This window comes from Pseudophryne corroboree, chromosome 2, assembly GCF_028390025.1.
Source record: "Pseudophryne corroboree isolate aPseCor3 chromosome 2, aPseCor3.hap2, whole genome shotgun sequence".
Taxonomy (NCBI): Eukaryota; Metazoa; Chordata; class Amphibia; order Anura; family Myobatrachidae; genus Pseudophryne; species Pseudophryne corroboree.
Genome location: NC_086445.1, coordinates 718,812,955 through 718,838,482, shown reverse-complemented (window position 1 = coordinate 718,838,482; position 25,528 = coordinate 718,812,955). Strand labels below are relative to the sequence as shown.

The window sequence follows — 25,528 nt, the reverse complement described above, 5'->3', positions numbered from 1 at the left end:
CCTTGGCTTTTTCTTCGGGAAGAAAAACCTTTTTCTGAACTGTGTCCAGAATCATCCCCAGGAACAGCAGACGAGTTGTCGGCATTAATTGGGATTTTGGAATATTCAGAATCCATCCGTGCTGCTTTAGCACCTCTTGAGATAGTGCTAAACCCATCTCTAGCTGTTCTCTGGACCTTGCCCTTATTAGGAGATCGTCCAAGTATGGGATAATTAATACGCCTTTTCTTCGAAGAAGAAATATTATCTCGGCCATTACCTTTGTAAAGACCCGAGGTGCCGTGGACAAACCAAACGGCAGCGTCTGAAACTGATAGTGACAGTTTTGTACAACGAACCTGAGGTACCCCTGGTGTGAGGGGTAATTGGAACGTGGAGATACGCATCCTTGATGCCCAAGGATACCATAAAGTCCCCTTCTTCCAGGTTCGCTATCACTGCTCTGAGTGACTCCATCTTGAACTTGAACTTCTTTATGTACAGGTTCAAGGACTTCAGATTTAGAATAGGCCTTACCGAGCCATCCGGCTTCGGTACCACAAAAAGAGTGGAATAATACCCCTTCCCTTGTTGTAGAAGAGGTACCTTGACTATCACCTGCTGAGAATACAGCTTGTGAATGGCTTCCAAAACCGTCTCCCTTTCTGAGGGGGACGTTGGTAAAGCAGACTTCAGGAAACGGCGAGGTGGCTCTGTCTCTAATTTCAACCTGTACCCCTGAGATATTATCTGCAGGATCCAGGGATTTACCTGCGAGTGAGCCCACTGCGCGCTGTAATTCTTGAGACGACCGCCTACCGCCCCCGAGTCCGCATGCGAAGCCCCAGCGTCATGCTGAGGCTTTTGTAGAAGCCGGGGAGGGCTTCTGTTCCTGGGAAGGAGCTGCCTGTTGCTGTCTCTTCCCTCGTCCTCTGCCTCGTGGCAGATATGAATAGCCCTTTGCTCTCTTATTTTTAAAGGAACGAAAGGGCTGCGGTTGAAAGGTCGGTGCCTTTTCCTGTTGGGGAGTGACTTGAGGTAGAAAGGTGGATTTCCCGGCCGTAGCCGTGGCCACCAAATCCGATAGACCGACCCCAAATAACTCCTCTACGCATCGCCTGTCCACTGTCGTGTCCATAAAGCTCTTCTGGCCGAAATGGACATAGCACTTACCCGTGATGCCAGTGTGCAGATATCTCTCTGTGCATCACGCATATAAAGAAATGCATCCTTTATTTGTTCTAACGACAGTAAAATATTGTCCCTGTCCAGGGTATCAATATTTTCGATCAGGGACTCTGACCAAACTACCCCAGCACTGCACATCCAGGCAGTCGCAATAGCTGGTCGTAGTATAACACCTGCATGTGTGTATATACCTTTTTGGATATTTTCCATCCTCCTATCTGATGGATCTTTAAGTGCGGCCGTCTCAGGAGAGGGTAACGCCACTTGTTTTGATAAGCGTGTTAGCGCTTTGTCCACCCTAGGAGGTGTTTCCCAGCGCTCCCTAACCTCTGGCGGGAAAGGGTATAAAGCCAATAACTTCTTTGAAATTAGCAGTTTTTTATCGGGGCACCCCACGCTTCATCACACACGTCATTTAATTCTTCTGATTCGGTAAAAACTACTGGTAGTTTTTTCACACCCCACATAATACCCTGTTTAGTGGTACCTGTAGTATCAGCTAAATGTAACATCTCCTTTATTGCCAAAATCATATAACGTGTGGCCCTACTGGAAAATACGGTTGATTCGTCACCTTCACCACCGGAATCAGTGCCTGTGTCTGGGTCTGTGTCGACCGACTGAGGCAAAGGGCGTTTTACAGCCCCTGACGGTGTTTGAGGCGCCTGGACAGGCACTAATTGAGTGTCCGGCCGCCTCATGTCGGCAAACGACTGCTTAAGCGAGTTGACGCTATCCCGTAATTCGACAAATAAAGGCATCCATTCTGGTGTCGACCCCCTAGGAGGTGACATCCTCATATTTGGCAATTGCTCCGCCTCCACACCAATAACGTCCTCATACATGTCGACACACACGTACCGACACACAGCAGACACACAGGGAATGCTCTATACGAAGACAGGACCCACTAGCCCTTTGGGGAGACAGAGGGAGAGTCTGCCAGCACACACCAAAAAACGCTATATATGACAGGGATAGCCTTATGATTAAGTGCTCCCTTATAGCTGCTTTTATATTAATATATTGCCATTTATTTTGCCCCCCCTCTCTGTTATACCCTGTTTCTGTAGTGCAGTGCAGGGGAGAGACCTGGGAGCCTTCCTGACCAGCGGAGCTGTGACAGAAAATGGCGCCGTGTGCTGAGGAGATAGGCCCCGCCCCTTTTTCGGCGGGCTCGTCTCCCGCTATTTAGTACATTTAGGCAGGGGTAAATATCTCCATATAGCCTCTGGGGCTATATGTGAGGTATTTTTAGCCTTTTTAAAGGTTTTCATTTGCCTCCCAGGGCGCCCCCCCCCCAGCGCCCTGCACCCTCAGTGACTGCCGTGTGAAGTGTGCTGAGAGGAAAATGGCGCACAGCTGCAGTGCTGTGCGCTACCTTAAGAAGACTGCAGGAGTCTTCAGCCGCCGATTCTGGACCTCTTCTTGCTTCAGCATCTGCGAGGGGGCCGGCGGCGTGGCTCCGGTGACCATCCAGGCTGTACCTGTGATCGTCCCTCTGGAGCTTCATGTCCAGTAGCCAAGAAGCCAATCCATCCTGCACGCAGGTGAGTTCACTTCTTCTCCCCTCTGTCCCTCGTTGCAGTGATCCTGTTGCCAGCAGGAATCACTGTAAAATAAAAAACCTAAGCTAAACTCTCTAAGCAGCTCTTTATGAGAGCCACCTAGAATTGCACCCTTCTCGGCCGGGCACAAAAATCTAACAGGAGTCTGGAGGAGGGTCATAGGGGGAGGAGCCAGTACACACCACCTGACCTGTAAAAGCTTTACTTTTGTGCCCTGTCTCCTGCGGAGCCGCTATTCCCCATGGTCCTTTCAGGAACCCCAGCATCCACTTAGGACGATAGAGAAATTATGACTAGCAATGACCGAACACCCATTACACCTTAAGAGTAACAAAAATAAAATAAAAAAATAAGAATTTACTTACCGATAATTCTATTTCTCGGAGTCCGTAGTGGATGCTGGGGTTCCTGAAAGGACCATGGGGAATAGCGGCTCCGCAGGAGACAGGGCACAAAAGTAAAGCTTTCCGATCAGGTGGTGTGCACTGGCTCCTCCCCCTATGACCCTCCTCCAAGCCAGTTAGGTACTGTGCCCGGACGAGCGTACACAATAAGGGAGGAATTTTGAATCCCGGGTAAGACTCATACCAGCCACACCAATCACACCGTACAACTTGTGATCTAAACCCAGTTAACAGTATGATAACAGCGGAGCCTCTGAAAAGATGGCTCACAACAATAATAACCCGATTTTTGTAACTATGTACAAGTATTGCAGATAATCCGCACTTGGGATGGGCGCCCAGCATCCACTACGGACTCCGAGAAATAGAATTATCGGTAAGTAAATTCTTATTTTCTCTATCGTCCTAGTGGATGCTGGGGTTCCTGAAAGGACCATGGGGATTATACCAAAGCTCCCAAACGGGCGGGAGAGTGCGGATGACTCTGCAGCACCGAATGAGAGAACTCCAGGTCCTCCTTAGGCAGGGTATCAAATTTGTAGAATTTAGCAAACGTGTTTGCCCCTGACCAAGTAGCTGCTCGGCAAAGTTGTAAAGCAGAGACCCCTCGGGCAGCCGCCCAAGATGAGCCCACCTTCCTTGTGGAATGGGCATTTACATATTTTGGCTGTGGCAGGCCTGCCACAGAATGTGCAAGCTGAATTGTATTACACATCCAACTAGCAATAGTCTGCTCATAAGCAAGAGCACCCAGTTTGTTGGGTGCATACAGGATAACAGCAAGTCAGTTTTCCTGACTCCAGCCGTCCTGGAACATATTTTCAGGGCCCTGACAACATCTAGCAACTTGGAGTCCTCCAAGTCCCTAGTAGGTGCAAGGCACCACAATAAGCTGGTTCAGGTGAAACACTGACACCACCTTAGGGAGAGAACTGGGGACGAGTCCGCAGCTCTGCCCTGTCCGAATGGACAAACAGATATGGGCTTTTTTGAGAAAAAAAACACCAATTTGACACTCGCCTGGTCCAGGCCAGGGCCAAGAGCATGGTCACTTTTCATGTGAGATGCTTCAAATCCACAGATTTGACTGGTTTTAAACCAATGTGATTTGAGGAATCCCAGAACTACGTTGAGATCCCACAGTGCCACTGGAGGCACAAAAGGGGGTTGTATATGCAATACTCCCTTGACAAACTTCTGGACTTCAGGAACTGAAGCCAATTCTTTCTGGAAGAAAATCGACAGGGCCGAAATTTGAACCTTAATGGACCCCAATTTGAGGCCCATAGACACTCCTGTTTGCAGGAAATGCAGGAAACGACCGAGTTGAAATTTCTTTGTGGGGCCTTCCTGGCCTCACACCACGCAACATATTTTCGCCACATGTGGTGATAATGTTGTGCGGTCACCTCCTTTCTGGCTTTGACCAGGGTAGGAATGACCTCTTCCGGAATGCCTTTTTCCCTTAGGATCCGGCTTTCCACCGCCATGCCGACAAACGCAGCTGCGGTAAGTCTTGGAACAGACATGGTACTTGCTGAAGCAAGTCCCTTCTTAGCGGCAGAGGCCATAAGACCTCTGTAAGCATCTCTTGAAGTTCCGGGTACCAAGTCCTTCTTGGCCAATCCGGAGCCATGAGTATAGTTCTTACTCCTCTACGTCTTATAATTCTCAGCACCTTAGGTATGAGAAGCAGAGGAGGGAACACATACACCGACTGGTACACCCACGGTGTTACCAGAACGTCCACAGCTATTGCCTGAGGGTCTCTTGACCTGGCGCAATACCTGTCCCGTTTTTTGTTCAGACGGGACGCCATCATGTCCACCTTTGGTATTTCCCAACGGTTTACAATCATGTGGAAAAAACTTCCCGATGAAGTTTCCACTCTCCCGGGTGGAGGTCGTGCCTGCTGAGGAAGTCTGCTTCCCAGTTTCCATTCCCGGGATGAAACACTGCTGACAGTGCTATCACATGATTTTCCGCCCAGCGAAAAGTCCTTGCAGTTTTTGCCATTGCCCTCCTGCTTCTTGTGTCGCCCTGTCTGTTTACGTGGGCGACTGCCGTGATGTTTTTCCCACTGGAACAATACCGGCTGACCTTGAAGCAGAGGTCTTGCTAAGCTTAGAGCATTATAAATTTACCCTTAGCTCCAGTATATTTATGTGGAGAAAAGTCTCCAGACTTGATCACACTCCCTGGAAATTTTTTCCTTGTGTGACTGCTCCCCAGCCTCTCGGGCTGGGCTCCTTGGTCACCAGCATCCAATCCTGAATGCCGAATCTGCGGCCCTCTAGAAGATGAGCACTCTATAACCACCACAGGAGAGACACCCTTGTCCTTGGATATAGGGTTATCCGCTGATGCATCTGAAGATGCGATCCGGACCATTTGTCCAGCAGATCCCACTGAAAAGTTCTTGCGTGAAATCTGCCGAATGGAATTGCTTCGTAGGAAGCCACCATTTTTACCAGGACCCTTGTGCAATGATGCACTGTTTTTAGGAGGTTCCTGACTAGTTCGGATAACTCCCTGGCTTTCTCTTCCGGGAGAAACACCTTTTTCTGGACTGTGTCCAGAATCATCCCTAGGCACAGCAGACGTGTCGTCGGGATCAGCTGCGATTTTGGAATATTTAGAATCCACCCGTGCTGTTGTAGCAGTATCCGAGATAGTGCTACTCCGACCTCCAACTGTTCCCTGGACTATGCCCTTATCAGGAGATCGTCCAAGTAAGGGATAATTAAGACGCCTTTTCTTCGAAGAAGAATCATCATTTCGGCCATTACCTTGGTAAAGACCCGGGGTGCCGTGGACAATCCAAACGGCAGCGTCTGAAACTGATAGTGACAGTTCTGCACCACGAACCTGAGGTACCCTTAGTGAGAAGGGCAAATTTGGGACATAGAGGTAAGCATCCCTGATGTCCCGGGACACTATATAGTCCCCTTCTTCCTGGTTCGTTATCACTGCTCTGAGTGACTCCATCTTGATTTGAACCTTTGTAAGTGTTCAAAAAATTTTTTTAGAATAAGTCTCACCTAGCCTTCTGGCTTCAGTACCACAATATAGTGTGGAATAATACCCCTTTCTTGTAGTAGGAGGGGTAATTTAATTATCACCTGCTGGGAATACAGCTTGTGAATTTTTTCCCATACTGCCTCCTTGTCGGAGGGAGACCTTGGTAAAGCAGACTTCAGGAGCCTGCGAAGGGGAAACGTCTCGACATTCCAATCTGTACCCCTGGGATACTACTTGTAGGATCCAGGGGTCCTGTACGGTCTCAGCGCCATGCTGAGAACTTGTCAGAAGCGGTGGAACGCTTCTGTTCCTGGGAATGGGCTGCCTGCTGCAGTCTTCTTCCCTTTCCTCTATCCCTGGGCAGATATGATCTTATAGGGACGAAAGGATTGAGGCTGAAAAGACGGTGTCTTTTTCTGCAGAGATGTGACTTAGGGTAAAAACGGTGGATTTTCCAGCAGTTGCCGTGGCCACCAGGTCCGATGGACCGACCCCAAATAACTCCTCTTCCTTTATACGGCAATACACCTTTGTGCCGTTTGGAATCTGCATCACCTGACCACTGTCGTGTCCATAAACATCTTCTGGCAGATATGGACATCGCACTTACTCTTGATGCCAGAGTGCAAATATCCCTCTGTGCATCTCGCATATATAGAAATGCATCCTTTAAATGCTCTATAGTCAATAAAATACTGTCCCTGTCAAGGGTATCAATATTTTTAGTCAGGGAATCCGACCAAGCCACCCCAGCTCTGCACATCCAGGCTGAGGCGATCGCTGGTCGCAGTATAACACCAGTATGTGTGTATATACTTTTTATTATATTTTCCAGCCTCCCGTCAGCTGGTCCTTGAGGACGGCCCTATCTATAGACGGTACCGCCACTTGTTTTGATAAGCGTGTGAGCGCCTTATCCACCCTAAGGGGTGTTTCCCAACGCGCCCTAACTTCTGGCGGGAAAGGGTATACCGCCCATAATTTTCTATCGGGGGGAACCCACGCATCATCACACACTTTATTTAATTTATCTGATTCAGGAAAAACTATGGTAGTTTTTTCACATCCCACATAATACCCTCTTTTGTGGTACTTGTAGTATCAGAAATATGTAACACCTCCTTCATTGCCTTTAACGTGTGGCCCTAATAAGGAATACGTTTGTTTATTCACCGTCGACACTGGATTCAGTGTCCCTGTCTGTGTCTGTGTCGACCGACTAAAGTAAACGGGCGTTTTAAAACCCCTGACGGTGTTTTTGAGACGTCTGGACCGGTACTAATTGTTTGTCGGCCGTCTCATGTCGTCAACCGACCTTGCAGCGTGTTGACATTATCACGTAATTCCCTAAATAAGCCATCCATTCCGGTGTCGACTCCCTAGAGAGTGACATCACCATTACAGGCAATTGCTCCGCCTCCTCACCAACATCGTCCTCCTACATGTCGACACACACGTACCGACACACAGCACACACACAGGGAATGCTCTGATAGAGGACAGGACCCACTAGCCCTTTGGAGAGACAGAGGGAGAGTTTGCCAGCACACACCAAAAACGCTATAATTTTATATAGGGACAACCTTATATAAGTGTTTCTCCCTAATAGCATCTTTATATAGATATTTATATCGCCAATTAGTGCCCCCCCTCTCTGTTTAAACCCTGTTTCTGTAGTGCAGTGCAGGGGAGAGCCTGGGAGCCTTCTCTCCAGCCTTTCTGTGAGAGAAAATGGCGCTGTGTGCTGAGGAGATAGGCCCCGCCCCTTTTCCGGCGGCCTCGTCTCCCGCTCTTTAGTGAAGTTTGGCAGGGGTTAAATATCTCCATATAGCCTCTGGGGGCTATATGTGAGGTATTTTTAGCCAGTATATAGGTTTACATTTGCCTCCCAGGGCGCCCCCCCCCAGCGCCCTGCACCCTCAGTGACTGCGTGTGAAGTGTGCTGAGAGGAAAATGGCGCACAGCTGCAGTGCTGTGCGCTACCTTTAGAAGACTGCAAGGGTCTTCAGCCGCCGATTCTGGACCTCTTCTTACTTCAGCATCTGCAAGGGGGCCGGCGGCGCGGCTCCGGTGACCATCCAGGCTGTACCTGTGATCGTCCCTCTGGAGCTGATGTCCAGTAGCCAATCCATCCTGCACGCAGGTGAGTTCACTTCTTCTCCCCTCTGTCCCTCGTTGCAGTGATCCTGTTGCCAGCAGGACTCACTGTAAAATAAAAAACCTAAGCTAAACTTTCTCTAAGCAGCTCTTTAGGAGAGCCACCTAGAATTGCACCCTTCTCGGCCGGGCACAAAAATCTAACTGGCTTGGAGGAGGGTCATAGGGGGAGGAGCCAGTGCACACCACCTGATCGGAAAGCTTTACTTTTGTGCCCTGTCTCCTGCGGAGCCGCTATTCCCCATGGTCCTTTCAGGAACCCCAGCATCCACTAGGACGATAGAGAAATAGGATTTTAATTATCTACCGGTAAATCCTTTTCTCGTAGTCCGTAGAGGATGCTGGGGTCCATTTAGTACCATGGGGTATAGACAGGTCCACTAGGAGCTATGGGCACTTTAAGAGTTTGAGAGTGTGGGCTGGCTCCTCCTTCTATGCCCCTCCTAACAGACTCAGTCTAGGAAACTGTGCCCGAGGAGACGGACATACTTTGAGAGAAGGATAGATAAGGATAGGGGTGAGATTCCGAACCAGCACACACAACAAGAGGAAAGCCAAGCTAACCAAACTTGAAACGGGAACAGCAACGGCTGAACCAACATTACTTAACCAAGTAACAGTGCAGGAAAAACAAAGCACTGGGCGGGCGCCCAGTATCCTCTACGGACTACAAGAAAAGGATTTACCGGTAGGTAATTAAAATCCTATTTTCTCTTACATCCTAGAGGATACTGGGGTCCATTTAGTACCATGGGGATGTACCAAAGCTTCCAAACCGGGTGGGAGAGTGCTGAGGTTCCTGCAGAACTGATTGACCAAATTGAAGGTCCTCAGAGGCCAAAGTATCGAACTTGTAGAACTTCGCAAACGTGCTTGAACCTGACCAAGTAGCTGCTCGGCAGAGCTGTAAAGCCGAGACACCCCAGGCAGCCGCCCAGGAAGAACCCACCAACCTAGTAGAGTGGGCCTGTACAGATTTTGGAGACTGCAAACTTGCCGTGGAATAACCATGTTGGATAGTAAGTCTGATCCAGCGTGCAATTGTCTGCTTTGAAGCAGGACACCCAATCTTATTGGGATCATAAAGAACAAACAGCGAGTCAGTCTTTCTGTGACGAGCTGTTCTTTTCACATACAACTTCAAAGCCCTCACAACATCCAAAGATGTAGCAGAGGTGTCGGTGACAACAGGAACAATAGGTTGGTTGATGTGAAATGTCCACCTCCAGTAACGGTTCAAACCAGTCCGATTGGAGGAACTGCAGTACCACATTGAGTGAGATCCCAAGGTGCCGTGGGAGGCACAAAGGGAGGTTGGAAGTGCAGAACACCATTCAAGAACGTCTGGACCTCAGGGAGAGAAGCCAATTGTTTCTGAAAGAAAATGGACAAGGCCGAAAATAAGAATTTACTCACCGGTAATTCTATTTCTCGTAGTCCGTAGTGGATGCTGGGAACTCCGTAAGGACCATGGGGAATAGCGGGCTCCGAAGGAGGCTGGGCACTCTAGAAAGATTTATGACTACCTGGTGTGCACTGGCTCCTCCCACTATGACCCTCCTCCAAGCCTCAGTTAGGACACTGTGCCCGGACGAGCTGACATAATAAGGAAGGATTTTGAATCCCGGGTAAGACTCATACCAGCCACACCAATCACACCGTACAACTCGTGATACTATATCCAGTTTGACAGTATGAAAACAACTGAGCCTCTCAACAGATGGCTCAACAATAACCCTTTAGTTAGCAATAACTATTTACAAGTATTGCAGACAATCCGCACTAGGGATGGGCGCCCAGCATCCACTACGGACTACGAGAAATAGAATTACCGGTGAGTAAATTCTTATTTTCTCTGACGTCCTAGTGGATGCTGGGAACTCCGTAAGGACCATAGGGATTACACCAAAGCTCCCAAACGGGCGGGAGAGTGCGGATGACTCTGCAGCACCGAATGAGAGAACTCCAGGTCCTCCTCAGCCAGGGTATCAAATTTGTAGAATTTTGCAAACGTGTTTGCCCCTGACCAAGTAGCTGCTCGGCAAAGTTGTAAAGCCGAGACCCCTCGGGCAGCCGCCCAAGATGAGCCCACCTTCCTTGTGGAATGGGCATTTACAGATTTTGGCTGTGGCAGGCCTGCCACGGAATGTGCAAGCTGAATTGTACTACAAATCCAGCGAGCAATAGTCTGCTTAGAAGCAGGAGCACCCAGCTTGTTGGGTGCATACAGGATAAACAGAGAGTCAGATTTTCTGACTCCAGCCGTCCTGGAAACATATATTTTCAGGGCCCTGACAACGTCTAGCAACTTGGAGTCCTCCAAATCCCTAGTAGCCGCAGGTACCACAATAGGCTGGTTCAGGTGAAACGCTGACACCACCTTAGGGAGAAACTGGGGACGAGTCCTCAATTCTGCCCTATCCATATGGAAAATCAGATAAGGGCTTTTACATGATAAAGCCGCCAATTCTGACACTCGCCTGGCTGAAGCCAAGGCCAATAACATGACCACTTTCCACGTGAGATATTTTAGATCCACGGTTTTTAGTGGCTCAAACCAATGTGATTTTAAGAAACTCAACACCACGTTGAGATCCCAAGGTGCCACAGGAGGCACAAACGGGGGCTGAATATGCAGCACTCCTTTCACAAATGTCTGAACTTCAGGTACTGAAGCTAGTTCTTTTTGAAAGAAAATCGACAGAGCCGAGATCTGTACTTTAATGGAGCCTAGTTTTAGGCCCATATCCACTCCTGCTTGCAGGAAATGCAGAAATCGACCTAGTTGAAATTCCTCTGTTGGGGCCTTTTTGGCCTCGCACCATGCAACATATTTCCGCCATATGCGGTGATAATGATTTGCCGTAACATCTTTCCTGGCTTTAATAAGCGTAGGAATGACTTCTTCCGGAATACCCTTTTCCTTCAGGATCCGGCGTTCAACCGCCATGCCGTCAAACGCAGCCGCGGTAAGTCTTGGAACAGACAGGGCCCCTGCTGTAGCAGGTCCTGTCTGAGCGGCAGAGGCCACGGGGCCTCTGAGATCATCTCTTGAAGTTCCGGGTACCACGCTCGTCTTGGCCAATCCGGAACCACGAGAATTGTGTTCACTCCTCGCTTTCTTATTATTCTCAATACCTTTGGTATGAGAGGCAGAGGAGGGAACACATAAACCGACTGGTACACCCACGGTGTCACTAGAGCGTCCACAGCTATCGCCTGAGGGTCCCTTGACCTGGCGCAATATCTTTTTAACTTTTTGTTGAGGCGGGACGCCATCATGTCCACCTGTGGTTTTTCCCAACGGTTTATCAGCATCTGGAAGACTTCTGGATGAAGTCCCCACTCTCCCGGGTGGAGGTCGTGTCTGCTGAGGAAGTCTGCTTCCCAGTTGTCCACTCCCGGAATGAACACTGTTGACAGTGCTAATACATGATTCTCCGCCCATCTGAGAAATCTTGTGGCTTCTGCCATTGCCATCCTGCTTCTTGTGCCTCCCTGTCGATTTACATGGGCGACTGCCGTGATGTTGTCTGACTGGATCAGCACCGGCTGGTGTAGGAGCAGGGATTTTGCTTGACTTAGGGCATTGTAAATGGCCCTTAGTTCCAGAATATTTATGTGAAGGGAAGTCTCCTGACTCGACCATAGTCCTTGGAAGTTTCTTCCCCGTGTGACTGCCCCCCAGCCTCGAAGGCTGGCATCCGTGGTCACCAGGACCCAGTCCTGTATGCCGAACCTGCGGCCCTCTAGAAGATGGGCACTCTGCAGCCACCACAGTAGAGACACCCTGGTTCTTGGAGACAGGGTTATTAAGCGATGCATCTGAAGATGCGATCCGGACCATTTGTCCAATAGGTCCCACTGAAAGATTCTGGCATGAAACCTGCCGAAGGGAATTGCTTCGTAAGAAGCTACCATCTTTCCCTTTTCGAAGGAGTATCATCATTTCCGCCATAACCTTGGTAAATACCCTCGGTGCCGTGGACAGTCCAAACGGCAGCGTCTGGGATTGGTAATGGCAATCCTGTACCACACATCTGAGGTACTCCTGGTGAGGATGGTAAATGGGGACATGCAAGTAAGCATCCTTGATGTCCAGGGATACCATGTAATCCCCCTCGTCCAGGCTTGCAATAACCGCCCTGAGCGATTCCATCTTGAACTTGAATTTTTTTATGTATGTGTTCAAGGATTTTAAATTTAAAATGGGTCTCACCGAACCGTCCGGTTTCGGCACCACAAATAGTGTGGAATAGTAACCCCGGCCTTGTTGAAGTAGGGGTACCTTGATTATCACCTGCTGGGAATACAGCTTGTGAATTGCCGCTAGCACCGCCTCCCTGTCTGATGGAGCAATCGGCAAGGCAGATTTTAGGAACCGGTGGGGTGGAGACGCCTCGAATTCCAGTTTGTACCCCTGAGATACTATTTGAAGGATCCAGGGATCCACCTGTGAGCGAGCCCACTGAACGCTGAAATTCTTGAGGCGGCCCCCCACCGTACCTGGCTCCGCCTGTGGAGCCCCACCGTCATGCGACGGACTTGGAAGAAGAAGCGGGGGAGGACTTTTGCTCCTGGGAACCTGCTGTTTGTTGCAGCCTTTTTCCCCTACCTCTGCCTCTGGACAGAAAAGACCCGCCTTTTCCACGCTTGTTTTTCTGGGTCCGAAAGGACTGAACCTGATAAAACGGCGCCTTCTTAGGCTGTGAGGGGACATGGGGTAAAAATGCTGACTTCCCAGACGTTGCTGTGGAAACTAGGTCCGAGAGACCATCCCCAAATAATTCCTCACCCTTATAAGGCAAAACTTCCATGTGCCTTTCTCTGACGTCCTAGTGGATGCTGGGGACTCCGTCAGGACCATGGGGATATAGCGGCTCCGCAGGAGACAGGGCACAATAATAAAAGCTTTAGGATCAGGTGGTGTGCACTGGCTCCTCCCCCCATGACCCTCCTCCAAGCCTCAGTTAGATTTTTGTGCCCGACGAGAAGGGTGCAATCTAGGTGGCTCTCCTGAGCTGCTTAGAATAAAAGTTTAAGTTAGGTTTTTTATTTTCAGTGAGTCCTGCTGGCAACAGGCTCACTGCTACGAGGGACTTAGGGGAGAGAAGAAAACTCACCTGCGTGCAGGATGGATTTGCTTCTTAGGCTACTGGACACCATTAGCTCCAGAGGGAGTCGGAACACAGGTCTCACCCTGGGGTTCGTCCCGGAGCCGTGCCGCCGACCCCCCTTACAGATGCCGAAGTTGAAGAGGTCCAGAGGTCCAGAAACAGGCGGCAGAAGACTTTCAGTCTTCATAAGGTAGCGCACAGCACTGCAGCTGTGCGCCATTGTTGTCAGCACATTTCACCAACAGTCACCAACTGTCACTGAGGGTGCAGGGCGCTGGGGGGGGGCGCCCTGGGCAGCAATGTATAATACCTTTTTATGGCTAAAATTGAGGCTATATTGAGGCCCTTGAGGCTATATGGATGTATTTAACCCCTGCCAGATCTCACAAACTCCGGGAGAAGAGCCCGCCGAAAAGGGGGCGGGGCCTATTCTCCTCAGCACACGGCGGCATTTTCCTGCTCAGCTCTGCTGTGAGGAAGGCTCCCAGGCTCTCCCCTGCACTGCACTACAGAAACAGGGTTAAAACAGAGAGGGGGGGCACTTATTTGGCGATATGATTACATATATAAAAATGCTATAAGGGAAAACACTTGTATAAGGGGTTGTCCCTGTATAATTATAGCGTTTTTGGTGTGTGCTGGCAAACTCTCCCTCTGTCTCCCCAAAGGGCTAGTGGGGTCCTGTCCTCTGTCAGAGCATTCCCTGTGTGTGTGCTGTGTGTCGGTACGTGTGTGTCGACATGTAGGAGGACGATGTTGGTGAGGAGGCGGAGCAAATTGCCTGTATTGGTGATGTCACTCTCTAGGGAGTCGACACTGGAATGGATGGCTTATTTAGGAATTACGTGATAATGTCAACACGCTGCAAGGTCGGTTGACGACATGAGACGGCCGGCAAACAAATTAGTACCTGTCCAGGCGTCTCAGACACCGTCAGGGGCTTGTAAAAACGCCCATTTACCTCAGTCGGTCGACACAGACACGGACACTGACTCCAGTGTCGACGGTGAAGAAACAAACGTATTTTCCTTTAGGGCCACACGTTTCATGTTAAGGGCAATGAAGGAGGTGTTACATATTTCTGATACTACAAGTACCACAAATAAGGGTATTATGTAGGGTGTGAATAAACTACTTGTAGTTTTTCCTGAATCAGATAAATTAAATGAAGTGTGTGATGATACGTGGGTTTCCTCCGATAGAAAATTATTGGCGGTATACCCTTTCCCGCCAGAAGTTAGGGCGAGTTGGGAAACACACCTTAGGGTGAATAAGGCGCTCACACGCTTATAAAAACAAGTGGCGTTACCGTCTCCAGATACGGCAGCCCTCAAGGAGCCAGGTGATAGGAAGCTGAAAAATATCCTAAAAGTATATACACATATACTGGTGTTATACTACGACCAGCAATCGCCTCAGCCTGGATGTGCAGCTGAGGGGGCTTGGTCGGATTTCCTGACTGAAAATATTGATACCCTTGACAGGGACAAGATTTTATTGACTATAGAGCATTTTAAGGATGCATTTCTATATATGCGAGATGCGCAGAGGGATATTTGCATTCTGGCATCAAGAGTAAATGTGATGTCCATATCTGCCGGACGACAGTGGTCAGGTGATGCAGATTCCAGACGGCACATGGAAGTATTGCCGTATAAAGGGGCGGTCCATCGGACCTGGTGGCCATGGCAACAGCTGAAAAATCCACCTTTTGTTACCCCAAGTCACATCTCAGCAGAAAAGGACACAGTCTTTTCAGTCTCAGTCCTTTCGTCCCCATAAGGGCAGGCGGGCAAAAGGGCCAGTCATATCTGCCCAGGGGTAGAGGAAAGGGAAGAAGACTGCAGCAGGCAGCCCATTCCCAGGAACAGAAGCCCTCCACAGCTTCTGCCAAGTCCGCAGCATGACGCTGGGGCCGTACAAGCGGACTCAGGTGCGGTAGGGGGTCATCTCAAGAGTTTCAGCACGCAGTGGGCTCACTCACAAGTGGACTCCTGGATCCTACACGTAGTATCCCAGGTGTACATTGGAAATTCGAGACGTCTCCCCCTCACAAGTTCCTGAAGTCTGCTTTACCAACGTCTCCCTCCGACAGGGAGGCAGTATTGGGAACAATTCACAGGCTGTATTCCCAGCAGGTGATAATCAAAGTACCCCTTCTACAACAAGGGAAGGGGTATTATTCCACACTATATTGTGGTACTGAAGCCAGACGGCTAGGTGAGATCTGAAATATTTGAACACTTACATACAAGCGTTCAAATCAAGATGGAGTCACTCAGAGCAGTGATAGCGAACCAGGAAGAAGGGGACGATATGGTGTCACTGGATATCAGGGACGCTTACCTACATGTCCAAATTTGCCCTTCTCACCAAGGGTACCTCAGGTTCGTGGTACAGAACTGTCACTATCAGTTCAGACGCTGCCGTTTGGATTGTCCACGGCACCCCGGGTCTTTACCAAGGTAATGGCCGAAATGATGATTCTTCTTAAAAGAAATATGGACGCTTTCCTGATAAGGGCAAGGTCCAGAGAACAGTTGGAGGTCGGAGTAGCACTATCTTAAGTAGTTCTACGACAGCACGAGTGGATTCTAAATATTCCAAAATCGCAGTTTTTTCCGACGACACGTCTACTGTTCCTAGGGATGATTCTGAAGTGTGCTGAGAGCAATGGCGCACAGCTGCGGTGCTGTGCGCTACCTTATTGAAGACAGGACGTCTTCTGCCGCCGATTTTCCGGACCTCTTCTGCTCTTCTGGCTCTGTAAGGGGGACGGCGGCGCGGCTCTGGGACCCATCCATGGCTGGGCCTGTGATCGTCCCTCTGGAGCTAATGTCCAGTAGCCTAAGAAGCCCAATCCATTCTGCACGCAGGTGAGTTCGCTTCTTCTCCCCTTAGTCCCTCGATGCAGTGAGCCTGTTGCCAGCAGGACTCACTGAAAATAAAAAACCTAATTTAAACTTTTACTCTAAGCAGCTCAGGAGAGCCACCTAGATTGCACCCTTCTCGTTCGGGCACAAAAATCTAACTGAGGCTTGGAGGAGGGTCATAGGGGGAGGAGCCAGTGCACACCAGCTAGTCCTAAAGCTTTTACTTTTGTGCCCAGTCTCCTGCGGAGCCGCTATCCCCATGGTCCTTTCGGAGTTCCCAGCATCCACTAGGACGTCAGAGAAATAAGGGGTAAAAAGGAAGGGCTGCATACCACATGACCTTCAGACCACAAATCAAGTCCCACAGAAATAAAGGAGAATGGAAAGGCTGCCAGACAGTTCACTTCTTGAATAAACATCACAAATGTGGAAAGTTGATGGTGAGGAAAGTTCACCTCCTTCACTAGCCCCTGATGGCAATGATGAGAACTCCATCCATCATTCACACTATCGCCTGCAGAAAAAATGTGCCTGCAGCTGCTAATACATCTATATCCAGCACTCATGGTGATACTAATACGGACAAGAGCACAAACATCTCAACATTGGTCAAGTTATTCAATGCTTGTAATATGGAATGTTTCATTTCTTTTTCCACAGATACTCCCCCTTGGACAGTCCTATACAATGGACACATTCTTATCTAAATGAACGGTTCTAGTTAGTTTCTACCATAGGCTATTTTTCATTCTGATACTGATTATCATGAAAGCCTTTTCGATATTAGTTTCAAATTGTTCAGATTGTTCAAGCTGACAGTAACTATGATCTTGCTGATGGCATATCGGGAAGTGGTTAAAATGCAGCCTCCCTCGGTTAAGACGCCGAAATCCCAACTAGCTGTGAAATGCCGCTACCAGAATACCGGCGACACAGGCTATTCTCCCTCTGTGGGTGTCCACGACACCCATAGAAGGAGAATATAACCTGTGGCAAGCGCAGTGAGCCAACGTGCCCGCAGCATGTTGAGCACAGTGAGCCTGCAAGGGGCTTTCTAGCGCACGCCCCGCTTCCGGCATACTGATGGCCGGCATCACGGCCGCCAGTATTTCAAACTGAACCCAGCGTATCATATCCTATATATCTATTTTAAATATACCTGTATTTAGTGTTAACTATAAGTGATCACATTTGCTTGATTATGAAATTTGAAGTCTGCATACATTGGTCACTGGCATGCTCAGTATTACATGCAGGCAGAATACTGTACATGGTGCAGAGAGAACTGATCTTCAGTCTGATCTATTCCTTCCATTTTGTTTGCATTGTGCTTCCCAATGGGATGAGCTTTAAAGATGCTTCAGCTTACCAAATATGTGTGCATGAGACCCCTCATGTCGGTTTTATGGATATCATGAGTGACAATTGAATTACAATATAATGACTAGGTGCAGGGAACAAAAGATCAAGGAGCAAAAAATGATCCAGTGGAAAACCCTTGTGGCGACAGCATGCACAACAACAAAACTATGGGGTTGCGGTATCAAGGAGTGAAATAAGTGAAGTGGACCAGTTGCCCATAGCAACTAATCAGCTTTGAGGCAGCATTTATCAAGTACAGTCAATAAAATGATAGGTAGAAGCTGGTTGCTACGGGTAACTTCTCTACTGGTCCACTTGTCCACTCCTTTCACTGAGGAGTGGACATCAACCCCTATTTCTACCATACGCATTACCTGATTTAATAAAAAAAAAAAAGAGGTACATGTCTTATTTTAGTGGTCATGATTGTAATCTGGATACTTTACAAATGCTTGCCATTCTTAAAAAAAACAGCAGTCGTGCAAGCTGTCGCTGAAAACCCTTCTGTTGATGTGTGCTTGCTCTGGCACCTGCTAGTGCTGTGAGATATGAAAGAGCACAGGGAACATGGCAGTCTACTGACTGCACTGGTTTACAGTAGAGGACCCATAAGTCATTGCCTACCCATTTAAAAAAAAACTTTGCTACAAATTGCAATGTTGCTAAATATGGTTACTATACTGAGGAATTAAATCATATCTAATCTAAAGCTGAATACACGCGAGACGATGTGTACCCCAGTGTGATATTGTCAGTGACTGGACCCGGCGGGGTGCTGGCATTGGCATACACACTAATGCCGGCAGCACAGAGCGACAGCAGGGGTGGGTGCTATGGCACCGCTAGCGACTACCCCAGATCTTCTTCCAGGTACAAAACAGCTGAGGCTGTTGCTACCGACCCACGGGTGGCACATCAGCATTGTTATAGTGCATACACACGCCACTTTTTAAACAATTTGTTGTTCCGATCGGTCGAAAATGGACAAATCTTTTAACCACTTAACTGACATTTTTTTTCCAAAAAACTGCTCACAAATTGTCTTTTTTTAATGATTGAATTAGGTGCAGAATATTAAATTTAACCTAAAATGATTTTAGAAAATTAAAAATGTTTTTAGTTCCCCCCCTCAAACATCGGAACATCAGTCGGGAACATCGGTAACATTGCAACATTACTTTTTACACCCCAGACAGCTGTGCCAGGTACACGGGAGAAGAATACAGCTTGGTTTACACTTCCCCAGCGGCTGCTATTGTCTAAAGCCGCTGAGTGAGGGGTCCTGCTGTGCTGACCGACAAGCTACTCACCAACTTCATCAACTATGCACCAACATGGGGGGTCATTCCGAGTTGTTCGCTCGCAAGCGGATTTTAGTAGATTTGCTCATGCTAAGCCGCCGCCTACTGGGAGTGAATCTTAGCATCTTAAAATTGCGAACGATGTATTCGCAATATTGCGATTACACACCTCGTAGCAGTTTCTGAGTAGCTCCAGACTTACTTGGCATCTGCGAACATTTCAGTGCTTGTCGTTCCTGGTTTGACGTCACAAACACACCCAGCGTTCGCCCAGACACTCCCCCGTTTCTCCGGCCACTCCTGCGTTTTTTCCGGAAACGATAGCGTTTTTTCCCACACGCCCATAAAACGGCCTGTTTCCGCCCAGTAACACCCATTTCCTGTCAATCACATTACGATCGCCAGAACGATGAAAAAGCCGTGAGTAAAATTCCTAACTGCATAGCAAATTTACTTGGCGCAGTCGCAGTGCGGACATTGCGCATGCGCATTAAGCGGAAAATCGCTGCGATGCGAAGATTTTTACCGAGCGAACAACTCAGAATGACCCCCATGGCACCTAGAGCATCTCTGTCCTCACCAGTTCTCATTTTCCTTGGTAGTGTAGTGCCTCTTTGTTGGTTTTCGTTAATTCCTCCTTACTACTAGCACTGGATCAGGACTGCTGAATAATGGGCAGCGCACTAATGCAAAATGTTGAGCAACTATCACACGACCAACTATCTGTAACCCTCATAGCAACTACAATAATTCAGATGTCACAAAGAGGGACTTGTACCACTGAATTTAATATCTAATTGTCATAAATACAGAGAAACCTGTATATGTATGTACATATATATATATCTATAAAACCTAACTATAGCAATATTAACACTGGAGAAAAACATGGCAATCTAACAAGCTCAGCAGATACTGTCGCCATTATGTTCGCGGTCAGTGGCAGCTGCTGCCCCTGGTCTGTAGCGCAGACCACAATAGCATGATCGGCTAATCAAGAGATCAGAGACCCCAGCAAAGGACAGTCAGTAAATGTCAGTAAATACATCTATAGTACTCAGTTGTGTTGGAGGTTGGGTAAATACAGAGAAAATAACATATAGCAGAGGTTCCCAAAAGTGGTCCTCAAGGCACCCCAACAGCTTTAAGGATATCCATGCTTGGCCACAGGTGACTTAATTAGTACCTCAGTCAATTTGATTTACCATCTGTGCTGAACCATAGATAGCTTTAAAACCTGTACCGTTAAGGTGCATTGAGGGCCGTGTTTGGGAACCCCTGACATATAGTATGAATGCAGACCCAACATACAAAATACAAGTTAATAAACATTACACACACAATAAGTGAATAAAAGTATGATACTTTGTACAAAGACTAAATGGATTCCCTGCTTATAATGAAAACTTAAAATAGGAAACCTAACAGTCATTATAGATCTGAACGTTTTGTTAAGAATAAGCACTGGGCAGTAAGGAAGGGAAACACTGAAAAGCAGATTTATATTTACTGGACACAAATACAGAATAACCTATGAGATTCAGGAAAAATTAGGACAGCCTGAAAAATAATTACCAGGCGATCCCACGGCTATGTGACACTTCTTCAGCCTAGCTTTGTCCTGTGGCAATGGTGTCCCTCCTATGAAAACATGACACTCTAGTCCTTCCATGCGGCTCCCTATGGATATAATGACTGAATGGATCTGAACCGCAATTTCTCTTGTGGGAGCCAACACCAAGATCTGAAAAGAATAAACAATTTAGTTGCCTATTAAATAAAACACACACTGCAATACAATGGAGGACATAACCCACATGCAGAATATACCTGTGTTGCAGTGTTTTCCAGAACCAAAGAATCTAGTGCCACTGTAGAGAAGACGCATGTTTTCCCTGTTCCAGACTTCGCTTGCACTATTAAATCTAAAATTACAATGAAAGCAAACGTTAAGAAGAGTGCAAGCACTATCCAGGATGAATTGAAATAAAGAGGTACGCTATTTTTTGATACACATAAAACAACATGTCAAAACATAACCTAGTGACCAATGCTTTTTAAAAAATAAATGGTACTATAACCAGTAAATAGAAGAATATTTGGGCATATTTTGTTATGATGATGTCAGATTAATTACTAAACCATTGGATGATGTTAAGTAACCAATAAAGCACAAAATAGCAATTTTCAGATATGAAGCATTCAGGGTTTTGTGTTAACCTGGCCTTCCACGGCAGCTATATTATAACAGATGATGTGAGTGGATGAAGGCATTATTTAACAATTTTCAGATTTTTTTTTATTATTTTTTTTTAAGGTGTTATGACCTAGGGACCATAGTAACAATGTTATTTTAAATGTTGGTAGTTTATTTACGGATATTCAGTGGATAAAAGTGCTATGTCCAATTCTCTAGTTTTAATAATTTATCTTTAACTGTAAATATCTCAGTTTCTTCTAAACGTAACATAACACCTTCACAGACTCGTCTCTTCAATTACCTCCCCAATCCATTGCAGACAGCTTACACAGGTCTAACAACGCTGTCCCCTCCTGGTGTCAAATCTACCTTCTGTATTTGTACTTAACTAATTGGAGGTCATTTACAGTACAATGTGCAGACAATGCACTGCACTTACAGTATGCAGCTCAATGTTCTGCCCAGCACACGCCAAGGTGCATGCCTACACTATGGAGTTGCCTCTGCAAATAAGATGTCTACCTTAACCAGCAGACCTATTGGAAAAACTGAAGAGGCGCAGTTTAGTACCACCACGTTCTTGTTCCCTATCTTTATAGCTTTTGCTCAATGCAGTATGCACTTTGCTCCACTGGTAAGATGCATACAAATAACAATTTTACTATATTCATTTCAATTTCAAAAAGCAATTTAATTTTCAGAGTTCAGATTTCTACACACACTGATCACAATTATTTTGTTACATTTCTTTTAATGACTATCTGAGATTTTGAGAATGCAGAGAATAGACAGCGTAACAATTTCTTTGCTGGGAAGGTTTTCTCAATCCTGTGCTGAGCCAGTTTTAGGGGTATATGCAATTGCGGTCGGATTCCCGAAATTGTCGAATTTCGGGAATTTTTCGCCAAAAAAAAAAAAAAAAAAAATCGACAATGCAATTCAGTACTTTCCGACAAAAAAACGGACTTTCAAAATTCGACTTTTTGAAATTCGACTTTTGACAAATTCGACTTTTTTGCAATGATACACATGCTGCAATTCGACCAAAGTCTATTCAATGGAAGTTTGGAAATTCGACAACAGTGCTTTTAGACAGTAAATTCGTCATTTTCAATCCGCCACACTTTGGAGGGTGAAAGCAATAAAAAAAAATTAAAACATGTTTTTTTTTGTGTTTTTTTTTTTGGTAATAGCATATCTATTTATATTAGAAGGGATTAGGTACTTGGTTTGTCTTTTTTGGAGGCACAAGTATTATTTATATATTTTTAAAAATATATATTTTTTTTTTATAGCTGGAACGGTAAAATCAAGGAAAAAAATGGCGTGGGGTCCCCCCTCCAAAGCATAACCAGCCTCGGGCTCTTCGAGCTGGTCCTGGTTCTAAAAATGCGGGGAAAAATTTGACAGGGGATCCCCCGTATTTTTAAAACCAGCACCGGGCTCTGCACCCGATGCTGGTGCAAAAAATACGGGGGACAAAAAGAGTAGGGGTCCCCCGTATTTTATACACCAGCATCGGGCTCCACTAGCTGGACAGATAATGCCACAGCCGGGGGTCACTTTTATACAGCGCCCTGCGGCCGTGGCATTAAATATCCAACTAGTCACCCCTGGCCGGGGTACCCTGGGGGAGTGGGGACCCCTTCAATCAAGGGGTCCCCCCCAGCCACCCAAGGGCCAGGGGTGAAGCCCGAGGCTGTCCCCCCCATCCAAGGGCTGCGGATGGGAGGCTGATAGCCTTGAGTAAAATGTCAGAATATTGTTTTTTCCAGTAGTACTACAAGTCCCAGCAAGCCTCCCCCGCAAGCTGGTACTTGGAGAACCACAAGTACCAGCATGCGGGAGAAAAACGGGCCCGCTGGTACCTGTAGTACTACTGGAAAAAAAATACCCAAATAAAAACAGGACACACACACCGTGACAAGTACAACTTTATTACATACTGCCGACACACACATACTTTACAATTTGAAAAAACAACAAACTGGGTGATAACAGTCATAGAGGTAGGAAGGCCCTGCTCGCAAGCTTACAATCTATAGGGAAATAGGCATATGTACAAAAGGAAAGGTGCTATCTATTGCATAGAATGAGAAGACATGTGAGAATATGTGTGGACTGTACAGAGTGGATGCAATTTGATAGGAAGGTTTAGGAAAGTTATCTGAGCGGTTCTGGAATTTGATAAGCTTGCCTAAAGAGGTGAGTTTTCAGGGAACGCTTGAAGGTTTGGAGACTAGAGGAGAGTCTTATTGTGCGTGGTAGGGCATTCCACAGAGTGGGTGCAGCCCGATGAAAGTCCTGCAGTCGTGAGTGGGAGCGAGTAATGAGTGTGGATGAGAGACGCAGGTCTTGTGAAGAGCGAAGAGGTCGGGTTGGGAGATATTTTGTGATAAGCGAAGTGATGTACGTTGGTGTAGTTTGGTTAATGGCCTTGTGTGTGAGTAAAAGTATTTTATATTAAATGCGGTAGAGTACAGGTAACCAATAGAGGGACTGACAGAGTGGATCTGCAGACAATGAAAGTCTAGCGAGGAAGATAAGCCTCACCGCTGCATTCAGAATGGATTGTAGTGGTGAGAGTCTCGTTTTGGGTAGACCTGTTAGGAGACTATTGCAATAATCAATGCGGGAGATAATGAGAGCGTGGATTAGAGTTTTAGCAGTGTCTTGTGTAAGGTATGGTCGTATTTTGGATATGTTTTTTTAGATGCATGTAACATGATCTTGAGACAGATTGAATGTGGGGAACAAAGGACAGATCAGAGTCAAGGATGACACCTAGGCAGCGAGCTTGTGGGGTAGGGTAGATAGTCGAGTTTTCAACAGTGATAGAGATATCAGGTTGGTACCTACTATTGGCCGGTGGATATATAATTAACTCTGTCTTTGAAATATTCAGTTTGAGGTGGCGAGATGTCATCCAGGATGAAATGGCAGAAAGGCATTCAGTGACACGGTCCAGTACAGATAGGGACAAGTCAGGGGAGGATAGGTAGATTTGAGTATCATCTGCGTACAGATGATACTGAAAACCCATTTCTCTGAATACACTCGGGGACACTGGAACTTCTTCATACAGCTGGGGTGTGAAGTATATGGAGTCCGGAGGTAGCACAATTCTAACTGACAAATTTAGCCATAGCTGGCTCCTCCCCCCTCACGCCCCACAATCCCTCAGTTTGAAAAAGTTTACGGAGAGAAGAGGGAACATCAAAACATAGGTCCTATGGAGAGGAACCAACCATAGCAACAGGTCAAACAGCAACCAAGAACCACTTACATAATAATTGAAACTGTTTGAACTTATTTTAACAAGAAACATGCATGTTGACAGCACCAAGGCGGGCGTCCAGTGTACCCGAGTGGATTCAGAGAAACGGATTTATCGGTAAGTACCAAAATCCTCTTTTCTCTTTCATCCACTAGGGGACACTGGAACTTCTTCATACAGCTGGGGATGTCCCAAAGATACTCCCATGGGCGGGAGTGGTGTCTGAAGCCTGCAAAACCAAATGTCCAAACCTGGCATCCCTGGACGCAAACTATCAAACTTGTAGAAATGAGTGAACGTGTGAGCTGATGACCATGTTGCAGCTCTACAAAGCTGGTTAGAGGAGGCGCCTCTAGCTACCACCCATAAAGCACCCACTGATCTGGTGGTATGTGCACCAACTCGAAATGGGACTCTTTTACCATTTGAGATATAAGTTTGTCTGATGGTAAATTGTATCCATCTGGCTAAAGTCGGTTTAGAAGCTGGCCAACCCTTTCTGGGCCCATCATACAGAACAAACAGAGAGTTCGATTTTCTGATAGAGGTCGTAGCCTGTACGTATATTCTTAAGGCTCTGACCACATCCAACAACAAGTCCTCTTCCGTCAAAAGAGGGAACCACAATAGGCCGGTTAATGTGAAATCTGATACGACCTTAGGAAGAAACTCCGCCTTTGTACGAAGTTCTGCTCTGTCCTCATGAAAAATAAGAAAAATACTTTTACAAGATAGAGCTCTCAACTCAGAGACCCTTCTTGCTGATGCTAAGGCTAAAAGTATGGTAATCTTCCAGGATATGTACTTAAGACCTGCTTTGTCCAAAGGCTCGAAAATTGCAGATTTAAAAAATCCAGCATTAAATTTAGATCCAACGGGGCTGTGGGAGGACGAAAAGGTTGACTCCTCAGTATACCTTGTAAAAATGTCTGAACCTCTTGTAGGGACGCCAGACGTTGTTGAAATAGAATAGAGGGAGCCAAGACCTGTACCTTCAAGGATCCCAATATCAAGCTCCCCTCTAATCCATTTTGTAAAAACCTCAAAAGCCTATTGAGGCGGAACGCCCTTGAATTCCATC

At 47.0% G+C, this 25,528-nt stretch overlaps 1 protein-coding gene across 4 annotated transcripts in view; it reads right to left on the bottom strand.

Moving 5' to 3' along the window:
- Window positions 1-25,528, bottom strand: part of DDX20 (DEAD-box helicase 20) — a 314,615-nt gene that overhangs the window by 57,719 nt on the left and 231,368 nt on the right. For all 4 annotated transcript variants that reach the window (XM_063955364.1, XM_063955365.1, XM_063955363.1 and 1 more), the window contains 2 exons: window positions 20,801-20,895; window positions 20,546-20,714 (listed from right to left, as the gene is read on the bottom strand). In XM_063955364.1, the coding sequence (XP_063811434.1) occupies window positions 20,546-20,714; window positions 20,801-20,895 (264 nt within the window). The remainder of the gene's footprint in view (window positions 1-20,545; window positions 20,715-20,800; window positions 20,896-25,528) is intronic.